The sequence below is a fragment of the Aythya marila genome (genome assembly GCF_965140915.1).
Source record: "Aythya marila genome assembly, chromosome: 21".
NCBI classification, from domain to species: domain Eukaryota; kingdom Metazoa; phylum Chordata; class Aves; order Anseriformes; family Anatidae; genus Aythya; species Aythya marila.
Window position 1 is genome coordinate 7499251 of NC_139062.1, and position 15925 is coordinate 7515175.

A 15925-nucleotide genomic window follows, 5' to 3' on the forward strand; every position below is an offset into this window, starting at 1 on the left:
AGTGCCGCATCACGAGACGGGTTACTGCAGCAGAACAACACATGGCAAGAGAACGATGCTCTCGGGAGGGCTGGGGGAGGCGAGGCGGCAGCAGACGGCGAGCAGAGGCAAGATGGAGGCAAAGGCGCTGCGAGGAGCAGCCGACTGCGCAACGCAACCTTTGTCCGGGTCCCAAGGGCTGGGAAGAGGGGACAAAGGAGGACCGGAGGCATCGCCGCGACCTTTGGTAACGTTCGCAGAGCGGCTCCTCTAAAGCCGCGCCGCCCATCCCTGCACCTATGCGTCAGCCCCGTCCGAGCTGCATTTCACAATCGCTGGCAGACCCGGCAGAAAACAAAGAGGCGTTCGCTGAGCTCTGAATCCACGGACCCTAATGAAAGCAAGGCTTTTAATGCCTCTCCGCCCGGGGAACTCATGACGATTAATCATTAGCTCCAAGCCCGTCCCGTATCGTAGCAAAGCAGGCTGGGGCCGTGTTTTCAGAGGGGTTTATAGTTCAACCAGACCCACAGCCGACACACCAGGGCTGTTATGTCAGCGAGCCCCTCCACCAGCGCACGATTGTAACACCGCGCGATAAACAGAAATCTGGTGGCCCTTTCAGAAAAAAAAAGTTGCTAGCTAATCACTGCCTGAACAAAGCTACGCTAATCCAGCTTTTCAGACAAAGAAAAGGAATTCGTCATTTAACCATTATCGGTTTATTCACTGTAGATCAAAGCACCTCTATAATCAAGCAGCCGAAATGTCTCTGGGCTCTTGGCACGGCCTCTCGGCACGCTCCTGGCGCCCCAGCCTCCTCCCGTACCGGCAGACAACGCGGCGGCTGGGGAACGCCGCACGCCAGCGGTGCTGGCCCGAGCTGTGCCGGCTCCCCGGGCACCACATCGCCACCGGCCGCAGCCCTGCTCTCCTCGCCGCGTGCAGCGGGCGTCTTCCTGGGCATGAGCGGCCTCTGCCCTCCTCGAGCAAAGGCGTTTTGAACAAAGGGCAGATGACGAGAAAGCCAAATATTCAGTAAGCCAATATTACCATTTAGCTGAGTGGTTTTATAAAGCGGTTAAGCTCCTTAAGGATGGCATACGCATGGTAGGAAAAGGTAGCTTGGAATCAGAGGGGCGATCGCTTCTTTAATTTAAACTGCTTTCCTTGGTTCCCACTTTAATTCGGATCACCTCCTCATTTCTCATGCTGACTCCCCCAAGCCTGCAAAAACCCTTCATACCCACCCATTTCCAGCACTGCAGAATTCTGCAGGTCAGCCTACAAAAACATCACCCGACTGCTGGTGAGAAGTCGGCACGATGCTACGCCCAGTACTCCTGCACGCGAGACACATCGCAAGATCAAAAATAACACAGGCTTCCTGTGCTCGTTTCTGCACCGCTCATTAGGGGCACGATTTGAGAAGACACACCGCTGCGAGGGGACGACTGGGTATTCTGGATCCACTTGGGCTCACTTCGACTACAGCCAGCTATCTTTAGCCATCGGGAGTGCACGGGCGGCGTTTTGTGCGCCGGGTTATGCTACGGCGCAGGCAAGTCACGGCCTGCAGTATTCAGTAAAAGGCGCACACAGCGTGAAGCTTCCCCCCGCCAATCGCGTTCCTCTGCCTCTGCTGTTATTTCATAACAAAACGATGTGACCTGAAGTAATACTTAGCCAGATGTCTGCCTCGCTTCTCCTTATTTGTAACGCCAGGCCAGCCCGCGTGCTCCCGGAGCTGCGCTTACTCCCGTGGCGGGGCAGCGCTGGCACCGAGGCTGCCGTTACCAGCTCCGGAGGGATCCTGCCACCAGGCCACCTCCGTGGGTGTCCCTTCTGGGCTCTCCTGCTGGCATGGACCACCGTTCCCCAGCCCACCACTAGCTCTTTTTACGGAACACTGCTCAGAGCCAAGCCCCAGGGCCACCAGCTTGGCCGTGGCCCTCGCTGACGGCGCAGACCATGGAGAGGGAAGACAACAGGCCTAAGAAACCATGTGCCACCATATTCTGTGCTTCATGTTCATTATAACCACGTACTTTTCTTGCCATGGAAAATATTTAGGTGCTTTTACGTGGCACAAGCCTTTGGAATTACATTTGGCTTCCAGTCATGCCTTCAGCAGAGGACCAGGATATCTTTGGTCAAATATCATCACATGTCTAGCACGGAAGGAAGACTTGAGAGCTTACAGATACAGAACAGAGGAGTCTAAACAAAAGGTACTCAGACCACACACAGACTGCATTATTGGGTTTGGGTCCTTTCACGAGAACAGCAACCAATCGATAGCAGAAAGCAAACCCAGAGGCAGGCCATAAATAAGTGCGTGCGCAGGGCTGGGACAAAAATAATGCACGCTAATGGAAACGTAATCTCAGCAGAGAACGGGCTGAATCCCGCAGTCCTGGAAAACTACTTAAAATGAACAGCATGCGCGGGACCGTCACCTGACAAGCCACAATTGCTCGTCTTTGTAAGCCTGTCACTCAAACCTGGAGAATTTGTCAAACAGGATCACGAACGCTTAATGACGACCATGGAAACGTACGCACGGCCACCGGCCTCCGCTGGCAGCTGCTGTGCAGGCAGACCTCGCTGCAGGACTCGCTGCGACCAGCTGGACGCCACTGCCCAGCACCGAGGGCGCCTGACCACGCTCCGCACGGAGCACCTCAGAAATCCCTCACCTGTCTTTGAAACCGAACAACTGGCTCTTCAGGCTCGCGGTGAAAATACTGTGACGTTCCAGAGTATTTATCTAATGCACCTACACACACACCCCTTCACAGAACCCGACAGCACCAGCGTGGAACCCTCCTCCAAGCGCCCCATCTTCCCCCGTTTTCCAAGAACAGGGTTCTCAGGGGAAGCACGCAGGGACGAAACCAAGCAGGACGAGGGTAGTGGCACAAAGCTGCCAGCGACGTATGGAGCACTTCCAGCAGCCTCCAGAGATCCAACGTATGGCACGGACGCTCCCTATCTCCAGCTGCTATGTCACGTTAAAGATGGCTAAAAATAAAGCAAATTCCATGCCTTTACTTCTACCTTTCTTTGCACAAAATGACTGTTTCTACAATGATAAGCCATCACAAGCGGCTGGGGTAGCGTTCTGGATGATCAAGAGTAGGAGAGCTTGTCGGTGAGTGGTGAATCCACACAATGTAAGGCTTTGAAAACCTTTACCTTCACAAAACCACGCAAAATAAAAGCTCTCCGTATCACAAGGAGTGCCGGTTTTCAAACCGTACGGCGAACAGACCTTGTGGCAGCAGTGATTCAGAAACACGCCCTAATTACCAAGCTCCCATGCTTTTCTAGATTGCAATCTTAGATGCTTTAAAACTTGTTCAGAGTGATCTTTATTGGCTCTGAGACCTTTCAGAGGGGGAGGGGTGGGGAATAAAGTTCTGCAGGGCATTCTTGCTAGCTCTCTAGCAATAAAGATTTTTAAACAATTCTCAAAGTTCAGGAGCACAAACCATCGACCAGGTTACGGCGCTAAGGCAAACTGCTGACGTGACGGGGCTGAACCCTTAACGCGCCGACCCCAACTCCCCTCAGCCCGAAATACGAGCCGAGCCCAGGCCTATCCTGCATTTCCCTGCTCGCTTTAGCCTAACAGCATTTTATGGGAAATCTCCCAGCTCTGACTACAAACAGGGGTTTTGTTAATGAGATACAGCACGTGTTTCTGCCACGCACTGAGAACAGCAAGGGCTTTGTCTATGCTCGTAATCCCTCAGTAAGAGATGACAAAGTAGGAAATTAAAAAGCTAGCATAGGCACATTCACTGATACTTCTGATACCTGTTATTTAAGAGCAACACGCTCGGCATATCAGATAGTCTGGTAGATAAATCCATGCTGAAATAAGCGCTCGCCTCTTGCTTACAGCTCAGCTGAATGCTCCATTTTAGGATCCAAAGTAGAAGTCAATCCTAATTACAATATTTTATTTACATCTTCATGGCAGAGTCACCGTCTGGATACCGCCGAGGTGTTAATACGCTGTGTTCTGGGCACCGGGATCACATGAAGCAAGCTGGGAAAAGCCCTCAGCCTTGCCCGGTTTCACGCAGCACCTCGCTGCAGCTCCTGCAACGCCAGCCTTGCAGTCAGAAGGCAAACCCTGACCGTCCTGCAGCGAGGGGCTGCGTGCTGAACAGTGTGGGCTAAAGCTCCATCAGTACAGCTGCCATGGCCACGCAGCAAAGTGACAGAAGCTCCATTGGTAAGGAACTTGTGCCAGCAGCCACTTCTGCACAATGGAGGAGAAGTACACAAGCAGCCATGGCAGGGCTTACCGGTAATACACATTTTCGTATTATTAAAAAAAAAAAAATCAAAGCAGCTTTGTGTGCAGTAATAATGAAGACTCATTTCTTATGGATGCATGTCTTGAGGTCGAATTCCCTGGCGTCCAATAAATGCCAGTTCCCACTGCAGCTTTTCCCACGGTTAGGAACACCTCTCTCCCATGTGGATTCTTTAATGTCTAATAAGGGTTGTACGCACGCTGCAGCTTTTCTCTCCATGGGGCCGCTAATCAGGTCTCCCTCCTCTATTAAAACCGCTTGTTTTCATGAAACACGCAGGAACATTGCATCTCTGAGACTGCGAGCATCTCTTCTGCCCTCGAGTTTAGCTGAAACCGGCTAACGGTTCTACAGTGATTAGGGGAGATATGCATGCAGGGCAAGATCACATCAGTCTTGCTCTCATTGCAGATCAGAATATATAAGAATTAGACTGTTCTTGAACAGTAAAACTAATCCCAGAAGCTCAAAGAGGTTACAGAAATTTGCAGGAGCCCTGCAAGGCAGAGAACACACTCAACCACACTCTATCCAGGCCAACGCACCGTGATTCTTCCTCCTCCAACCTACACAGACGCACAGCACCGCGTTACTGCGCACTAGATGCACTGCCACCAAATTCCATCTCCAGGGCATCTCTCCTTCCAGCTTAAAGCACAACCGGCAGATTTTCTTCAACAATACTGGTGGTGATAGGCTACACTAAATGCTCTCTGAACAGGAATTGCCCAAGCCTTTTCATTTGAGTGAATGCTTTTAGGATTTGGTCGGATTCGATTTTAAGAACATACTTGCACTGCAACTGTAGGGGCATCTCCTGCTTAATCAGGTTTTTTGTTCTTACATGAAAGGGTAAATCCCCATCTCAGTTTTGCTTCTCCAAGCCCTGCTTTGCATGTATTCAGCAGCAGATGGAGGAAAATGCAGAGTCATAACATTATGGTCTCCCTGCCATGCTGTAAAGTACTTTAAATACGTACCATCTTAAGGCTTTACGAGTCTCGGTGATCACCAGTTCATACTTCTCTAGTGAAACAAACTTTATAACCTGTCTTCCTACAAGGTTTTATAGGTTTTCCAAGAAACTGTATTCCAGAAGAACATAAAAATAAAGTGGATTTGTCTGCCCTCACCAAGACCATCCCAAGCACTGGAATCACTCCTCCCCATGAACCACCACCGTCTGAATGAGCAACCAGCCTCAACAACTTGAAATTCACTCCTCCCGGAAAGCAGCCATGGATCCACAGCCCCAGAGACACCTCCAAGTCCCCAACCCCAGCAGCTGCCCCGCTCCAGGCAGGTCACTCTCTTGAAACCAGAGGAGGAATTGTGCCAGAACCCACACTGACGGTGCTCCTCCTGCCCTCCCTGCCCTAACGCAGCCAGCTACAGCAGCGTAACCACCACGAGAGCGCCTTCCTGACGCTGTTCTGCTGATCTGCTTCACCCCCAGATGCCCGCTGTCAGAAATCACTCTGAGGTGAGCTAGGCGAGAGCAGGAACGGGCACCCCAGCAGTGGGACCAAAGTCTCCAAGCAATGGGGAGGAAGAGACGCTTCCTGAGCTCTGTCAGATCCCGCACATCTCAGGGTTCCCTCAGCCACATATACTATGTCAGCACTGAAACCACGCTTACTTTTTAAACATAGCAAAGCTTCCCTGCTACTAATACATCAAACCAGTTGTTTGAGAATTCAGGAGAAGACCAAGGGTTCATTTCAGCTTTGACTACAAGGAGGTCACTGTGCACATCGTTAGCCACCTAGGCACACACTGAGATGGCTTTCCGAGGGCTGCATCTCACACATATGAGCATGAATTCCCAAAATTAAATCAGATTTGATTCTGTATACAAGGAAGACAGTTATCCATTCTGAGCTTTTATTCTCCTCACAGTCAGGATGTGAATGAGGCCGGAAGACTTTTTCCTCCAGCGATGACTACTTTAAACATCCAACTTGGCAATTTATCTTTCTTATTTTGCCCTACTGACTGTTCCGGGTCACCCACAGCTGCCACAGAGCGCCTGAAGAGGGAACGCTGAAATAAGCCTCTGTGAGCTTTTTGGCAGCCGCCCCCACCGGCGGGGACAGGAGGCACTCACGCCAGCAGCACGATGGGACGGACCCCAGCTCGCTCCATGCGACAGGGACATCAAGTTATTCATAACGAGTCCCGCGGACAGAGGACATCAGCAGCTCAGGTTTCTACCTGGAGGAAAGCTGATTCACCACTCGTTAAAGTTACAGCCTGGCAGTGCTCTTTTCATTGAGCTAAAAGATTACTTCAAAAACCAGCCGTGATTGTGTGCCCGGTCACGACTGTGACAAAAGCTTGGTGTGAACCCAGCTCTAGTTTCCTACCACATCAGAGGGTAACAGAAGACACGTAAGGTCTTGTGTTTGGATAGGAGGGCATCCAAGAGGAAGACACAAACAAGTCACCATTGCCTCCATCTGCAGAGAGCGCTGGCGCAGATCACCTATCCACGCTGCTCCCAGGGATGTTGGGATTTATCTCGCTTTTCGGTGTGAGACCAGACCACGTTCAGCACGCTTTCGTTAGATTTGGCCACGCACGCCACAGATCTAAGTGTACTAAAAGAAAGTGCTTTCAATTTAAAATTGTTGAGCTTAATTAAAAAGGGGAAGAGAAAGGAAGCAAAAAAAAGCTCCCTTTTGTTCTTAAAAAGTGTCTGGGTTTTTTAAACAGACACTGGTCACCGAGATAGGCTGCTGCTCGCCTCCCATGATTAGTTTCTCTGAGCGGAAAATTGATGTTCCTTTTGCATCCCAATTCTGCTGCATTCTCACCCAAGTCACCATGAATATTTGGACCTCATACAACGCATGAATATACAAAATAGCGTACGGAGCCAGCCGCACGCAGTGCTACAGGGTACACTTCCAAAAAATCCGTCTTGAGAAGTATGTTGTTTCAAATGAATTCAGAGACACTGCCTTCATAGTCAATCTACCCCGTTAACAGATCAGATTGCAGCAGGCCCTGGAATATACTGTGGTATATTTATGAAAAGTCTGTAACTGTTTATTCTTTTATTAAGGGATGTTATCTTCACACTACAGGATTTTACAGATTGCATGCGACGATTACACAGTGTTAGTAGGTTAAACAATAACTATGGAAATGCAGAAACCAAAGCAGTCGCTGTGTTTTATTCATTACACAGAAGTCATCATCACATCTTAAAACATTACTGCAGACGGGCATTAGAGACGGGTTTTTGGACCCGAGGAGACCAGAGCTGACATGACCCAGCCACAACGGGAGCTCTCCAGGCAGGCAGAAAGGCAAAGGCTCTGGCATTGCCCCCGCACGTACCCTCATCGGGTCCGAGCCAGTGCCTTGCAAGCTCGGCAGCAAAAAAGCAGCTTTTGTCTGATGTTCATTAACTGTTCAAATCATCTTCAGAACACTACAGAGACTCATGTGAAGGTAAGCCACGAGACTGGTTGTACACTGTGAATTTCCATCTTCAGGCTCATATTCCTCCCACGAGATTTCTAAATTGGCATGCCGAAGACGCAGCTAAACTCAAAATCTTATTATGGAGAGTAATCATATTTTCTAGTTTATTCCTTAGTTCATTGTTTAAGAATGTTTGCCTTTCCAGTCTTTGGTTTCAGGGCGTTCGCAGACCTCAGCGAGTTCACGGAGCTTAATAAAAAACACATATGCTGTATCTCACAAGTGCTTATTTTTGGTATCCACCAAAACCAGACCTTACCCACCCCACAGGCAACTTAACTGCTTACACCCCCGTCACCAGCACCTCCCAGAGCACTGGCTGAAGCAACCTGACAGCAGCCAGGAGGGGCGACCCTCACCTTCACCCCCTCCCCACCATCCCCAAACACCACCAGAACACCTCGCTTTGGCTGTCATTGCTCCTCAGATGCATCTTCACGTGCAGAACACGTCCTCCTGCTCACAAGCTGACGACAGCATGAAGCCACCAGAGCAGCCAGTCAGTCTGCAGTCGCAGCACATCGGCTCAGGAAAACAAAGCTCTGGGTTCATCCTGACTCACCAACGTGCCCAAGGACTGCAGCCTGCCCTCCACTCATTTGGATATTTGCTTCCTTTCTTATGAAATGCTAGCTGGCGCTTCTTGGCCCTCAGCGAAGACAAGGACCTAATTTTGGACACACCTTAAGACTGCAATAAGGTCATCTGCCAGAGAACTTGGCATGACTTTCTGTCCTATGAAAAGCATTGGGGGAAAAAAAAAAAAAAAAAAAACAGTCAACAAGACTATCAAAAACAGCTTTAGGCCTTTCCTAGTCCCCTGTTTTAAGTTGATGAATGGGTTTAATATCCGCGTATGCCTCACAAGGGCTGTTACGTTCTCCGTGCACCAGCCTGCTTTCTCTCTTCACAGAAGGGGTTCCACAGGGAGCCAAATGCTTCCAGCGACCCAGATTCGGCCACAGCAACCCTCAAGCTCCAACAAGCATCTCCCGTGCACGTTGAGCAACCTCACAGAGCTTTTACATGACTGAGTTAGGCATTCAGCAATCCACCAGAAAGGGCATCAGGATTATTTATTATGGTACCAATGGAATTTAAAGTAAGCCCAAGAAATACCAAAAGCCAGTGTAACTTCAGAGCAGCCTTTCAGCCAGAACAGGACCAGGACATGCAACCAGGACGCTCTGAAGAAAGTTCAGGCAACAAGCAATGCTGGCAGGACTCACCAGAGGACAGAATTTTGTAACAAAGTACATCCACTTATCTTTCTAACACGGCTCAGCGTTTAAAAACACTTAATAGAAGCTTAGTCCAAATCTGTGCTCGGTGCGGCTCTTCATTAAGTTTCTTTGAAGTCATTATATAGGCATCTCCCTGCCAAGCGTGGCGTCACCAAGCTGCCACCTCAAGTGCACGCGAAGAGCAGAACGCGGAGCAGCCAGCGGACCCCGAAGTGCCAAGGAGCCGCCCTCCGCGCAGCTCGGCCATGGGGAAGAAGCAGGTGGCTGCTCAGGGAGCTTCTCCATTGGGGCCAGGGCCGGCAGCACCACCAGAGGTGTTGTGGAAAATGGGGGCGCCGCCAGCACCCGTGCTCCTTTAGCCCCTCGACTGAAAAGCCTTCGTGCGGTGCGAGGCAGGCTTTCGCTACGGAGCCGGACCAAGGCTCAGGGAGGCAGGACACGCCTTGTGCCTTCCATGTCTGTCTTTCCCATCCGATTCTGGGCAATTAGCTTAATCCCCATGCCTTAATCCCCCAACCGAATGCCTTCCCACGATCTTCCTGCGTTTTCTGTTCTGTAAAACTACAATCACCTTACTGGAGACGTTTGTAAAACGCAGCATAACCCAGCACCGACACTGCCTGATATTCCAGACACTGCCTCAACAAAGCACAGGCATAAATTTTACCTTCCCCTTCCTTTCAAAGGCGCTGAGCTAAAAAGGCTAGCGCCTGCGCTGTGGAAACACCATCACCTACAAGTGGTAAGAACAGAGGGGAAAAAAAAGCAGAAGTAGTTCATTCTGCATCCATATTCCTGCCTCTTCCTCAGATAAACCTAACATCTGGTTAGGGACCTCTATATGCAAAGCTGATTTAGTGTAACTACCCATGTGTTTGCATCTTAAATGATATCCAAGAACCATCACTAGATTGTAAGCAATAAAAGCCCGGGAATGTATTCGAGAATTTTACTAGAAGGACTGCAGCGCTCCTACATCCGACTCAAGACTGTTCCTGTGGAAAGGCACCAAAAGACCTGCTGCTGGCATAAGCGGGGAAGGCTGGAGAAATGGTGCAGTCCTAAATAAACAGCTCCAACACTGAACAGCCACGGGGGGGTTCTTCCAAGGGTCCCAAGTGGCAGTCCCCCAGTGGCAGTCCTACTGCTCTGCCCCACGAGGGCTGGGGAGCAGTTGACCAGCATCCCGCTGCGCCACCTTCACCCTCAGCAGCAATGCATGGAGCAGAGAGCAGGGAGGCTTCGTGTTCCCAGGCTCCCAACCATCAGACACAACATTTTGTACGCTGACCGAATGTTATTTGGAAGTTACTGAAAACAAACACGTGCTCTCGATTACGCCCATGTACTGCAGAGCAACTCCGAAGAGCGGCGGTGTTAGAAACACAAACTGCTTCTCCAGAGGGTATCCTACACCCCTCGGACCAGGGAGCAGCGTGGTGCCGGACAAAGCTCGCCGGTTTTCCAACAGGCCTGAAGAAGCGTTACGATACTCGTCTCCTCCAGGGCTGCTCTGATCTGCAACGCATTCGCAGTGACTTTAAAGGAAGGCGTTTGTTCCCCGAAACCCAGGGTTTTTCCTGGGCTTGGTTGCCCCTCTGAACATCTTAATTCTCCCACAGAATACGAGATGGCATACCAAAGTCACATGGCACGCAATTAAGCAGCTTTTACTCCTCTTGCCCTTTAAAACACCAATAAAGGGACAAAGCCGTGTTCTTTCAGATTAACTGGGAGAAAACACAGGGAAAAAAAAATATGGAAGGCCAACACTTGTGCTGGGGACAACTGTTACTATATTTAGTTGCCTTGTTCCGCAAGCTGCCGAGCATCTGTTCCAGTGATGGTGAATGACTTTTTTCCTGCTAGTCAAGACAGCGTTAATTAGATGAGCCCGGAATGATTGCTCCCACTGCTTCCCCGCGCGCCCAGCTCAGCCCCGACACCCTGCCAGGGGCTCGGCGTTTGCTCCATCTTAACTGCGGACCCCAGCTCCTGGCCCCGATTGCTTTCATATTCAGGAATGCCTGAGCAGCTCACCGAAAGAAAACACAGCACGTTAGAAAGAAGTTTTTCAAAAGGGAGTAGCTGCCTAGGAGAACAAAACAAAAGCCCTGAGTGATTTTTTTTTTTCCCAATACACACAAAATCACTCTCTTGCTACCCCTTTTAGTATGAAGACAATCTATAAAAAGGAGTTTCCAAGAAAAAAAATAACACTATGTGATAAGCCAAGGATTCAAGACCAACTCCAGTATTTGCTCATCTGAGAGGAGAATTCATAAACAGTGTTGTAACCAATCAAGAGTGTTTTACAACCAAAAAGATAGCTTCTGCAAAACACCTTCGTCTTAATTCCTTCTCTTAAAAAATGACTTGAAAGACTGCAAATGCCAGCAAGGTGCCCCCAGTAACTGGACAAGGAAAGAAAAGAAGATAAAACCAGCACACCCCTCCTACTGAACACGCCTGCCAGGCCTGAAGTTTCAGAGCCGTCCTTGAATTTTGCTTCTTTGGAAGCAGGATGGTCGCGTTTCCCAAACGGGCTCCTAGCAGAGGCCGGGCAGCAGCAGGACAGCGGGCACGCAGGCTGTGAGACAGGAGCCGCAGCACCTCGTCAGCCAAGGGGACACACAAAGCCCCCGCAGGCAGTGTGCTGCCCAGGCCGGGGGATTCCAGGCGGGCTGCTCCCCAACTCCCTCCCGCTGGCAGCGCGGTGCCGCCAGCGGCCGCTCTCAGGCAGGGGGATGGGTGGGAACTCCATTTCGCAGGATCAGCTCCGTCTCCTCAGGCTCGCGCTCCAAAGGCGACAGCTCTTCTTTCCAAGGAGGCAGCCCTCCGCCTCGCAGCCGTGACACCGGGCCCCGGCGCACAAAGAGCGCGGCTCCATTGTCCGCGGGCAGTACCTGCACCTCGCCGGCGCCCGCGGCTACGGGTACCTGCGGCAGAGACCCGGGCAGCCGGACCCCCGCGGGGGTCCCTCGCCCTCCCCTCTGGTACCCGCACCCCGAGCCAGATGCTTCGAGCGGAGCCAGATGCGCAGAGCAGAGGCACAGAGCGGCTGGAGCGTATTTTTACCCGTGTGTTTACTCGTGCGAGACCGGCCTCCTCGAAATGCACTAACGTTGAAACAAATCTCTTTTCAAAACAAAGCGAGAAAATATAGGAATGAAGGGTTTTGCCTGGCAGCAAACCTCCCTCCAAAGCCACCAATCGAAACTCGCAAAGGTAGAAACAACAAAAAAAAAAAAGGTAATTAATTCAGAGCCTACCATTTTTTCCACATCCATCTCTAAGCAACAGTACCATAGCAACTTTTTCCTGCTTTAATACATCTTACAAAAGAGGAGGCATGGACAAAATAAGACCCAGGAATGTCAAATTTCCACTTCCATTCGAGTGCCTCGTATTTCCTCAGCTAGCTATGCCTGGAATTACACAAACAGCCCCGCAGCGCATTTTCTTCCCCGAACCCTGCCTTTGTATAACGCCCGATCCCGCGACCTGGGCTCGGGGACACCACAAACCGCAGCAAATGCCCGAGTGCCATCCCCTCCGTGGGAGCCACCGGGAGAGCAGCCGACGGTGGCGTTGGCGGAATGCAAGGCTTGGGAGGGGGGGGCAAACGTGAAGAGAAGCGACGAGTAAATAGGTCGGCGCAGCCCCCGCTCCGAGCGCGGATACGCAGCTGAACCTTGTTTTTCTTTGTATTTTTTTTTTTACGATTCCTGTTTTTTTCATTTCAGCTCCAGCCTCGCCACGTCTGGCTCCCAGCCCCGCAGGATCGCCCTGCGGCGGGGCCCCCTGCCCGCAGCCCGGGGGTGCCCGAGCCCCCGCGCCGCCTGCCCACGCCGCCGGGGCCCCGCCGCCATTTTAGAGGCCGCCTGGCAGCAGCCGGGTGTGGGGAGAAGCCCCCCAGGGCCGCTTGGCTTGGCCCAGGGCTGTGCACAGGCAGAGAGGGGACCACGAGCCGTGGCCCCAGAGCCACGGGGGGCACGGTGCCACCCATGGGGCTGTGAGCGAGGCGGGGGGGCAGCACCCACGGCCCCTTTTTGGGCTGAGGCTGCGGGCAGGGAGGCAGCCGAGGCCCGCCATCTGTCAGCGGGCTCCCCGGCCCAGCCTCCTCGCGTGTTGGTAACCACATCTATTTTTCCCATGGTGACTCATTATTAAGGACGCGCCGTCATTTTTCCAGCGCTAAGGCAGCAGAGCGAGGCAGACTGGAGGAAGCTTCCAAATCCTTTCGGAATTAAAAAAAATAAAAAATAAAAAACAAAAATCACTTGGTGGGAGGTCAGCGGCTGCACCCGGGGCTCGTCACCTTCTTCTTTTTTCCTAGGAGAAGCTTCCAGCGTGCAGCGCCGGGCACCAACTTTGTGCGCGCACGTTTCCCACAGCCGCGGTGCTGCCGCGACTCACGAGAAGCCTCCTCTCGCACGGAACCGTGCAGCGGGGAGGAGGAAAATACAACCGTGCAAACAGCCACTACTTCCTCGTGAGCTGCGCCGTGGGAGCTGGGTTCATCTATGCAACGACGACACACCGAGAGGGAGGAAAAAAAAAAAAAAAAAAAAGAAAAAAACACACACACAAAAAAAAAAAAAGCCACCAACAGCCAACAATAAGCGGCCCGGCCCGCGGAGCGCTGCCCTCGTGCAGGGCTGCGGGGCTGGGCGCTGCTTCCTCCGGGGCTCTGCTGAGTGCCCCCGGCAGCTCCGCCTGGCAGCGGGGGCACGGCCGCGGCCCGCTCCGGAGCACCGGGCGGTAACACGGCACGGCCCCGGTGCTCCGCGCCCCGTGCAACCCCCCCGACACCCCCCCCCGCTGCCCCGCGGCGCCACTCACCGCTTGAAGTGCTCGATGATCTTCTCCTCGCGCACGTTCTCCGGCAGGTTGCCCACCCAGAGGTGCCTGGTTTCCCGCACCATGCTGCGCGGCGCGGGGCGAGCCCGCCGCCCCTGCCCCGGCCCCGGCCCCGGTCCCGGCCCCGGCCCCTGCCCGGCCTCGCGGCCGCCTCCCCCCGCGCAGCGCTGCCGCCCGCCGCCGCCGCCGCTCGCCCGCCGCCGCCCCCGCCTCCTGCCGGCCGCCCTCCGCCTCTTCCGCCGCGGGGCCCCGCCGCCCTCAGCTGCCTCCCCCCGCGGCGGCGGCGGCGGCGGTGGTGGCGGCGGCGGGCGGCACCATGGGCTGCGGGGGGGCCCCCTGGCTGCCGGGCGGCGGGCTCCCCCCCCCCCGCCGCGGCTCCGCTCGCTGCCGGCCGCCCCCCGCCTCGGCCCCGGCGCGCTCGCTCGCGCTTCCTCCTCCTCCTCCTCCTCCTCCTCCTCCTCCGGCAGCGGCAGCGCGGCGCCCCCCCCCCCGCCGCCCCCCCCTTCCTCCTCCTCCTCCTCCTCCTCCTCCTCCTGCCCCTCGCGGCTCCGCCGGCTCCGCTCGCTCGCCCCCCCCCGCGCCTCTCGCAGCGCCACACGGGGGCCCCCGCGCAGGCGCACTGCGCGCACGGGCGCGCGCCGCGGCCCCGCCGCCGGCATTGGGCGGGGGGGGGCGGGGGGTGGAAGGCGGAGGGGGGGGTGGGGAGGGGGGGGGGAGGAGGAGCGCGAGCGCGGAACGCCCCGCGGCCGGGCGGCGGCACCGCGCATGCGCGGGGGCGCGCGGGGGCAGAGAGGGGCGGGGGGGGAATGGGGGGGACAGCGATGAGGGGGGAAGGGGGGGGGGCACAAAAAGGGTGGGAAATGGGAAATTGGGGTGTGACCCCTCTGCATAGCCGATAAGGGGTACGCAGCGATAAGGGGGGGCTGGCTTGCAAAAAAGGGGGCGAGGAGGAAGAGGGGGCGCGGCGTGAGGTGAGGGGGGGGACACAAAGCGGGGCTGCCCTGAGGGAGGGGGGCACCGTGAGACACGGACGGGAGGCGATGAGAACCGAGGGGGCTGCGCTGCCAGGAGCGGGGCTCAGAGCAAGGAGCTGCGTTACACAGCGTGGGGTACGCGGCAAGGAAGGGGCTGCAGTGTGCCGAGCACCCAGGGGGGAGGACACAAGGCGGGGGGGGCCAGGACGAGCCCTGCAGGATGCTCCCAGGAGCCCTCCCAGCGCGGTGCTCCCACAGGGCCAGGGCCGGACACACGGACACCCCGACACACTCAGAAGCCGGGGCCTCGAGGCTCCCCCTCTCCGTGACACGCAAACCAAAGGAAAACCCAGCGCGCTGCCTCGATGCAATCAGCAAGAGCGAGTAAAAAATTAATTTGGGTTAAGGCAGACAAGGGCCCGGCGTTGCGCGGCCTTTCAGGAGCCTATAGCGCTGTTTATCTCTAATGACTCCAAAGTTCAGAGCTATATGCAACCTCACGCGGGGCTGGCAGCGCTGGCCGCCCGCCAAGCGCTCCGGCGGTGGGAGGGAGGTCACTGAATCATCCTCGCTCTTATGCAAACGGCCACGGGCGCCTCGCTGCCAAATCCTTTCCCCGACCGAAACGGGGAGGCCGCGTCGCCCTGAGAACCGCGGAAAACAAACTCCCACCGTGCAGAGGTTCGGAGAGCAAGGCATCCCCTGCTCCCGCGCCCCAGCGTGGGTTTTCTGTGGGGATTTTCGGAAAAAAGCACCCACTGGGAGCTCCAGCTCTGCGCACGCTGCTGGCAGAAGTTGCCTGCCCCGGTGCTGGAGCGCGGGCAGGGTGAGCCGCCCACGACAAGCGGCACGGGGCAGGCAGCGCTTTGCACCCCGGCATCCGCAGTGAACGGACGAAGTGCCGAAAAGAGCGTGCCAGGATGTGAAATTACAGTTGCAGGGATTTTGGTACTTAACACTGCTGACAAGGCCGCGGTCTGACCCATCCCTGCTTGAAGGGCAGCTCTTGAACCCGGAGCTGCACGTCCTTAACCTGGAGGGT

General features: G+C 54.5%; 1 protein-coding gene across 3 annotated transcripts in view; it reads right to left on the reverse strand.

Annotated features, from left to right (window-relative positions):
• SPEN (spen family transcriptional repressor) overlaps nucleotides 1-14099 on the reverse strand; it is a 65738-nt gene extending 51639 nt beyond the window's left edge. For all 3 annotated transcript variants that reach the window (XM_082777141.1, XM_082777140.1, XM_082777139.1), the window contains exon 1: nucleotides 13892-14099. In XM_082777141.1, coding sequence (XP_082633267.1) covers nucleotides 13892-13974 — 83 coding nt within the window. In that variant the 5' untranslated portion in view covers nucleotides 13975-14099. The remainder of the gene's footprint in view (nucleotides 1-13891) is intronic.
• Between the last annotated feature and the right edge of the window lie 1826 nt (nucleotides 14100-15925).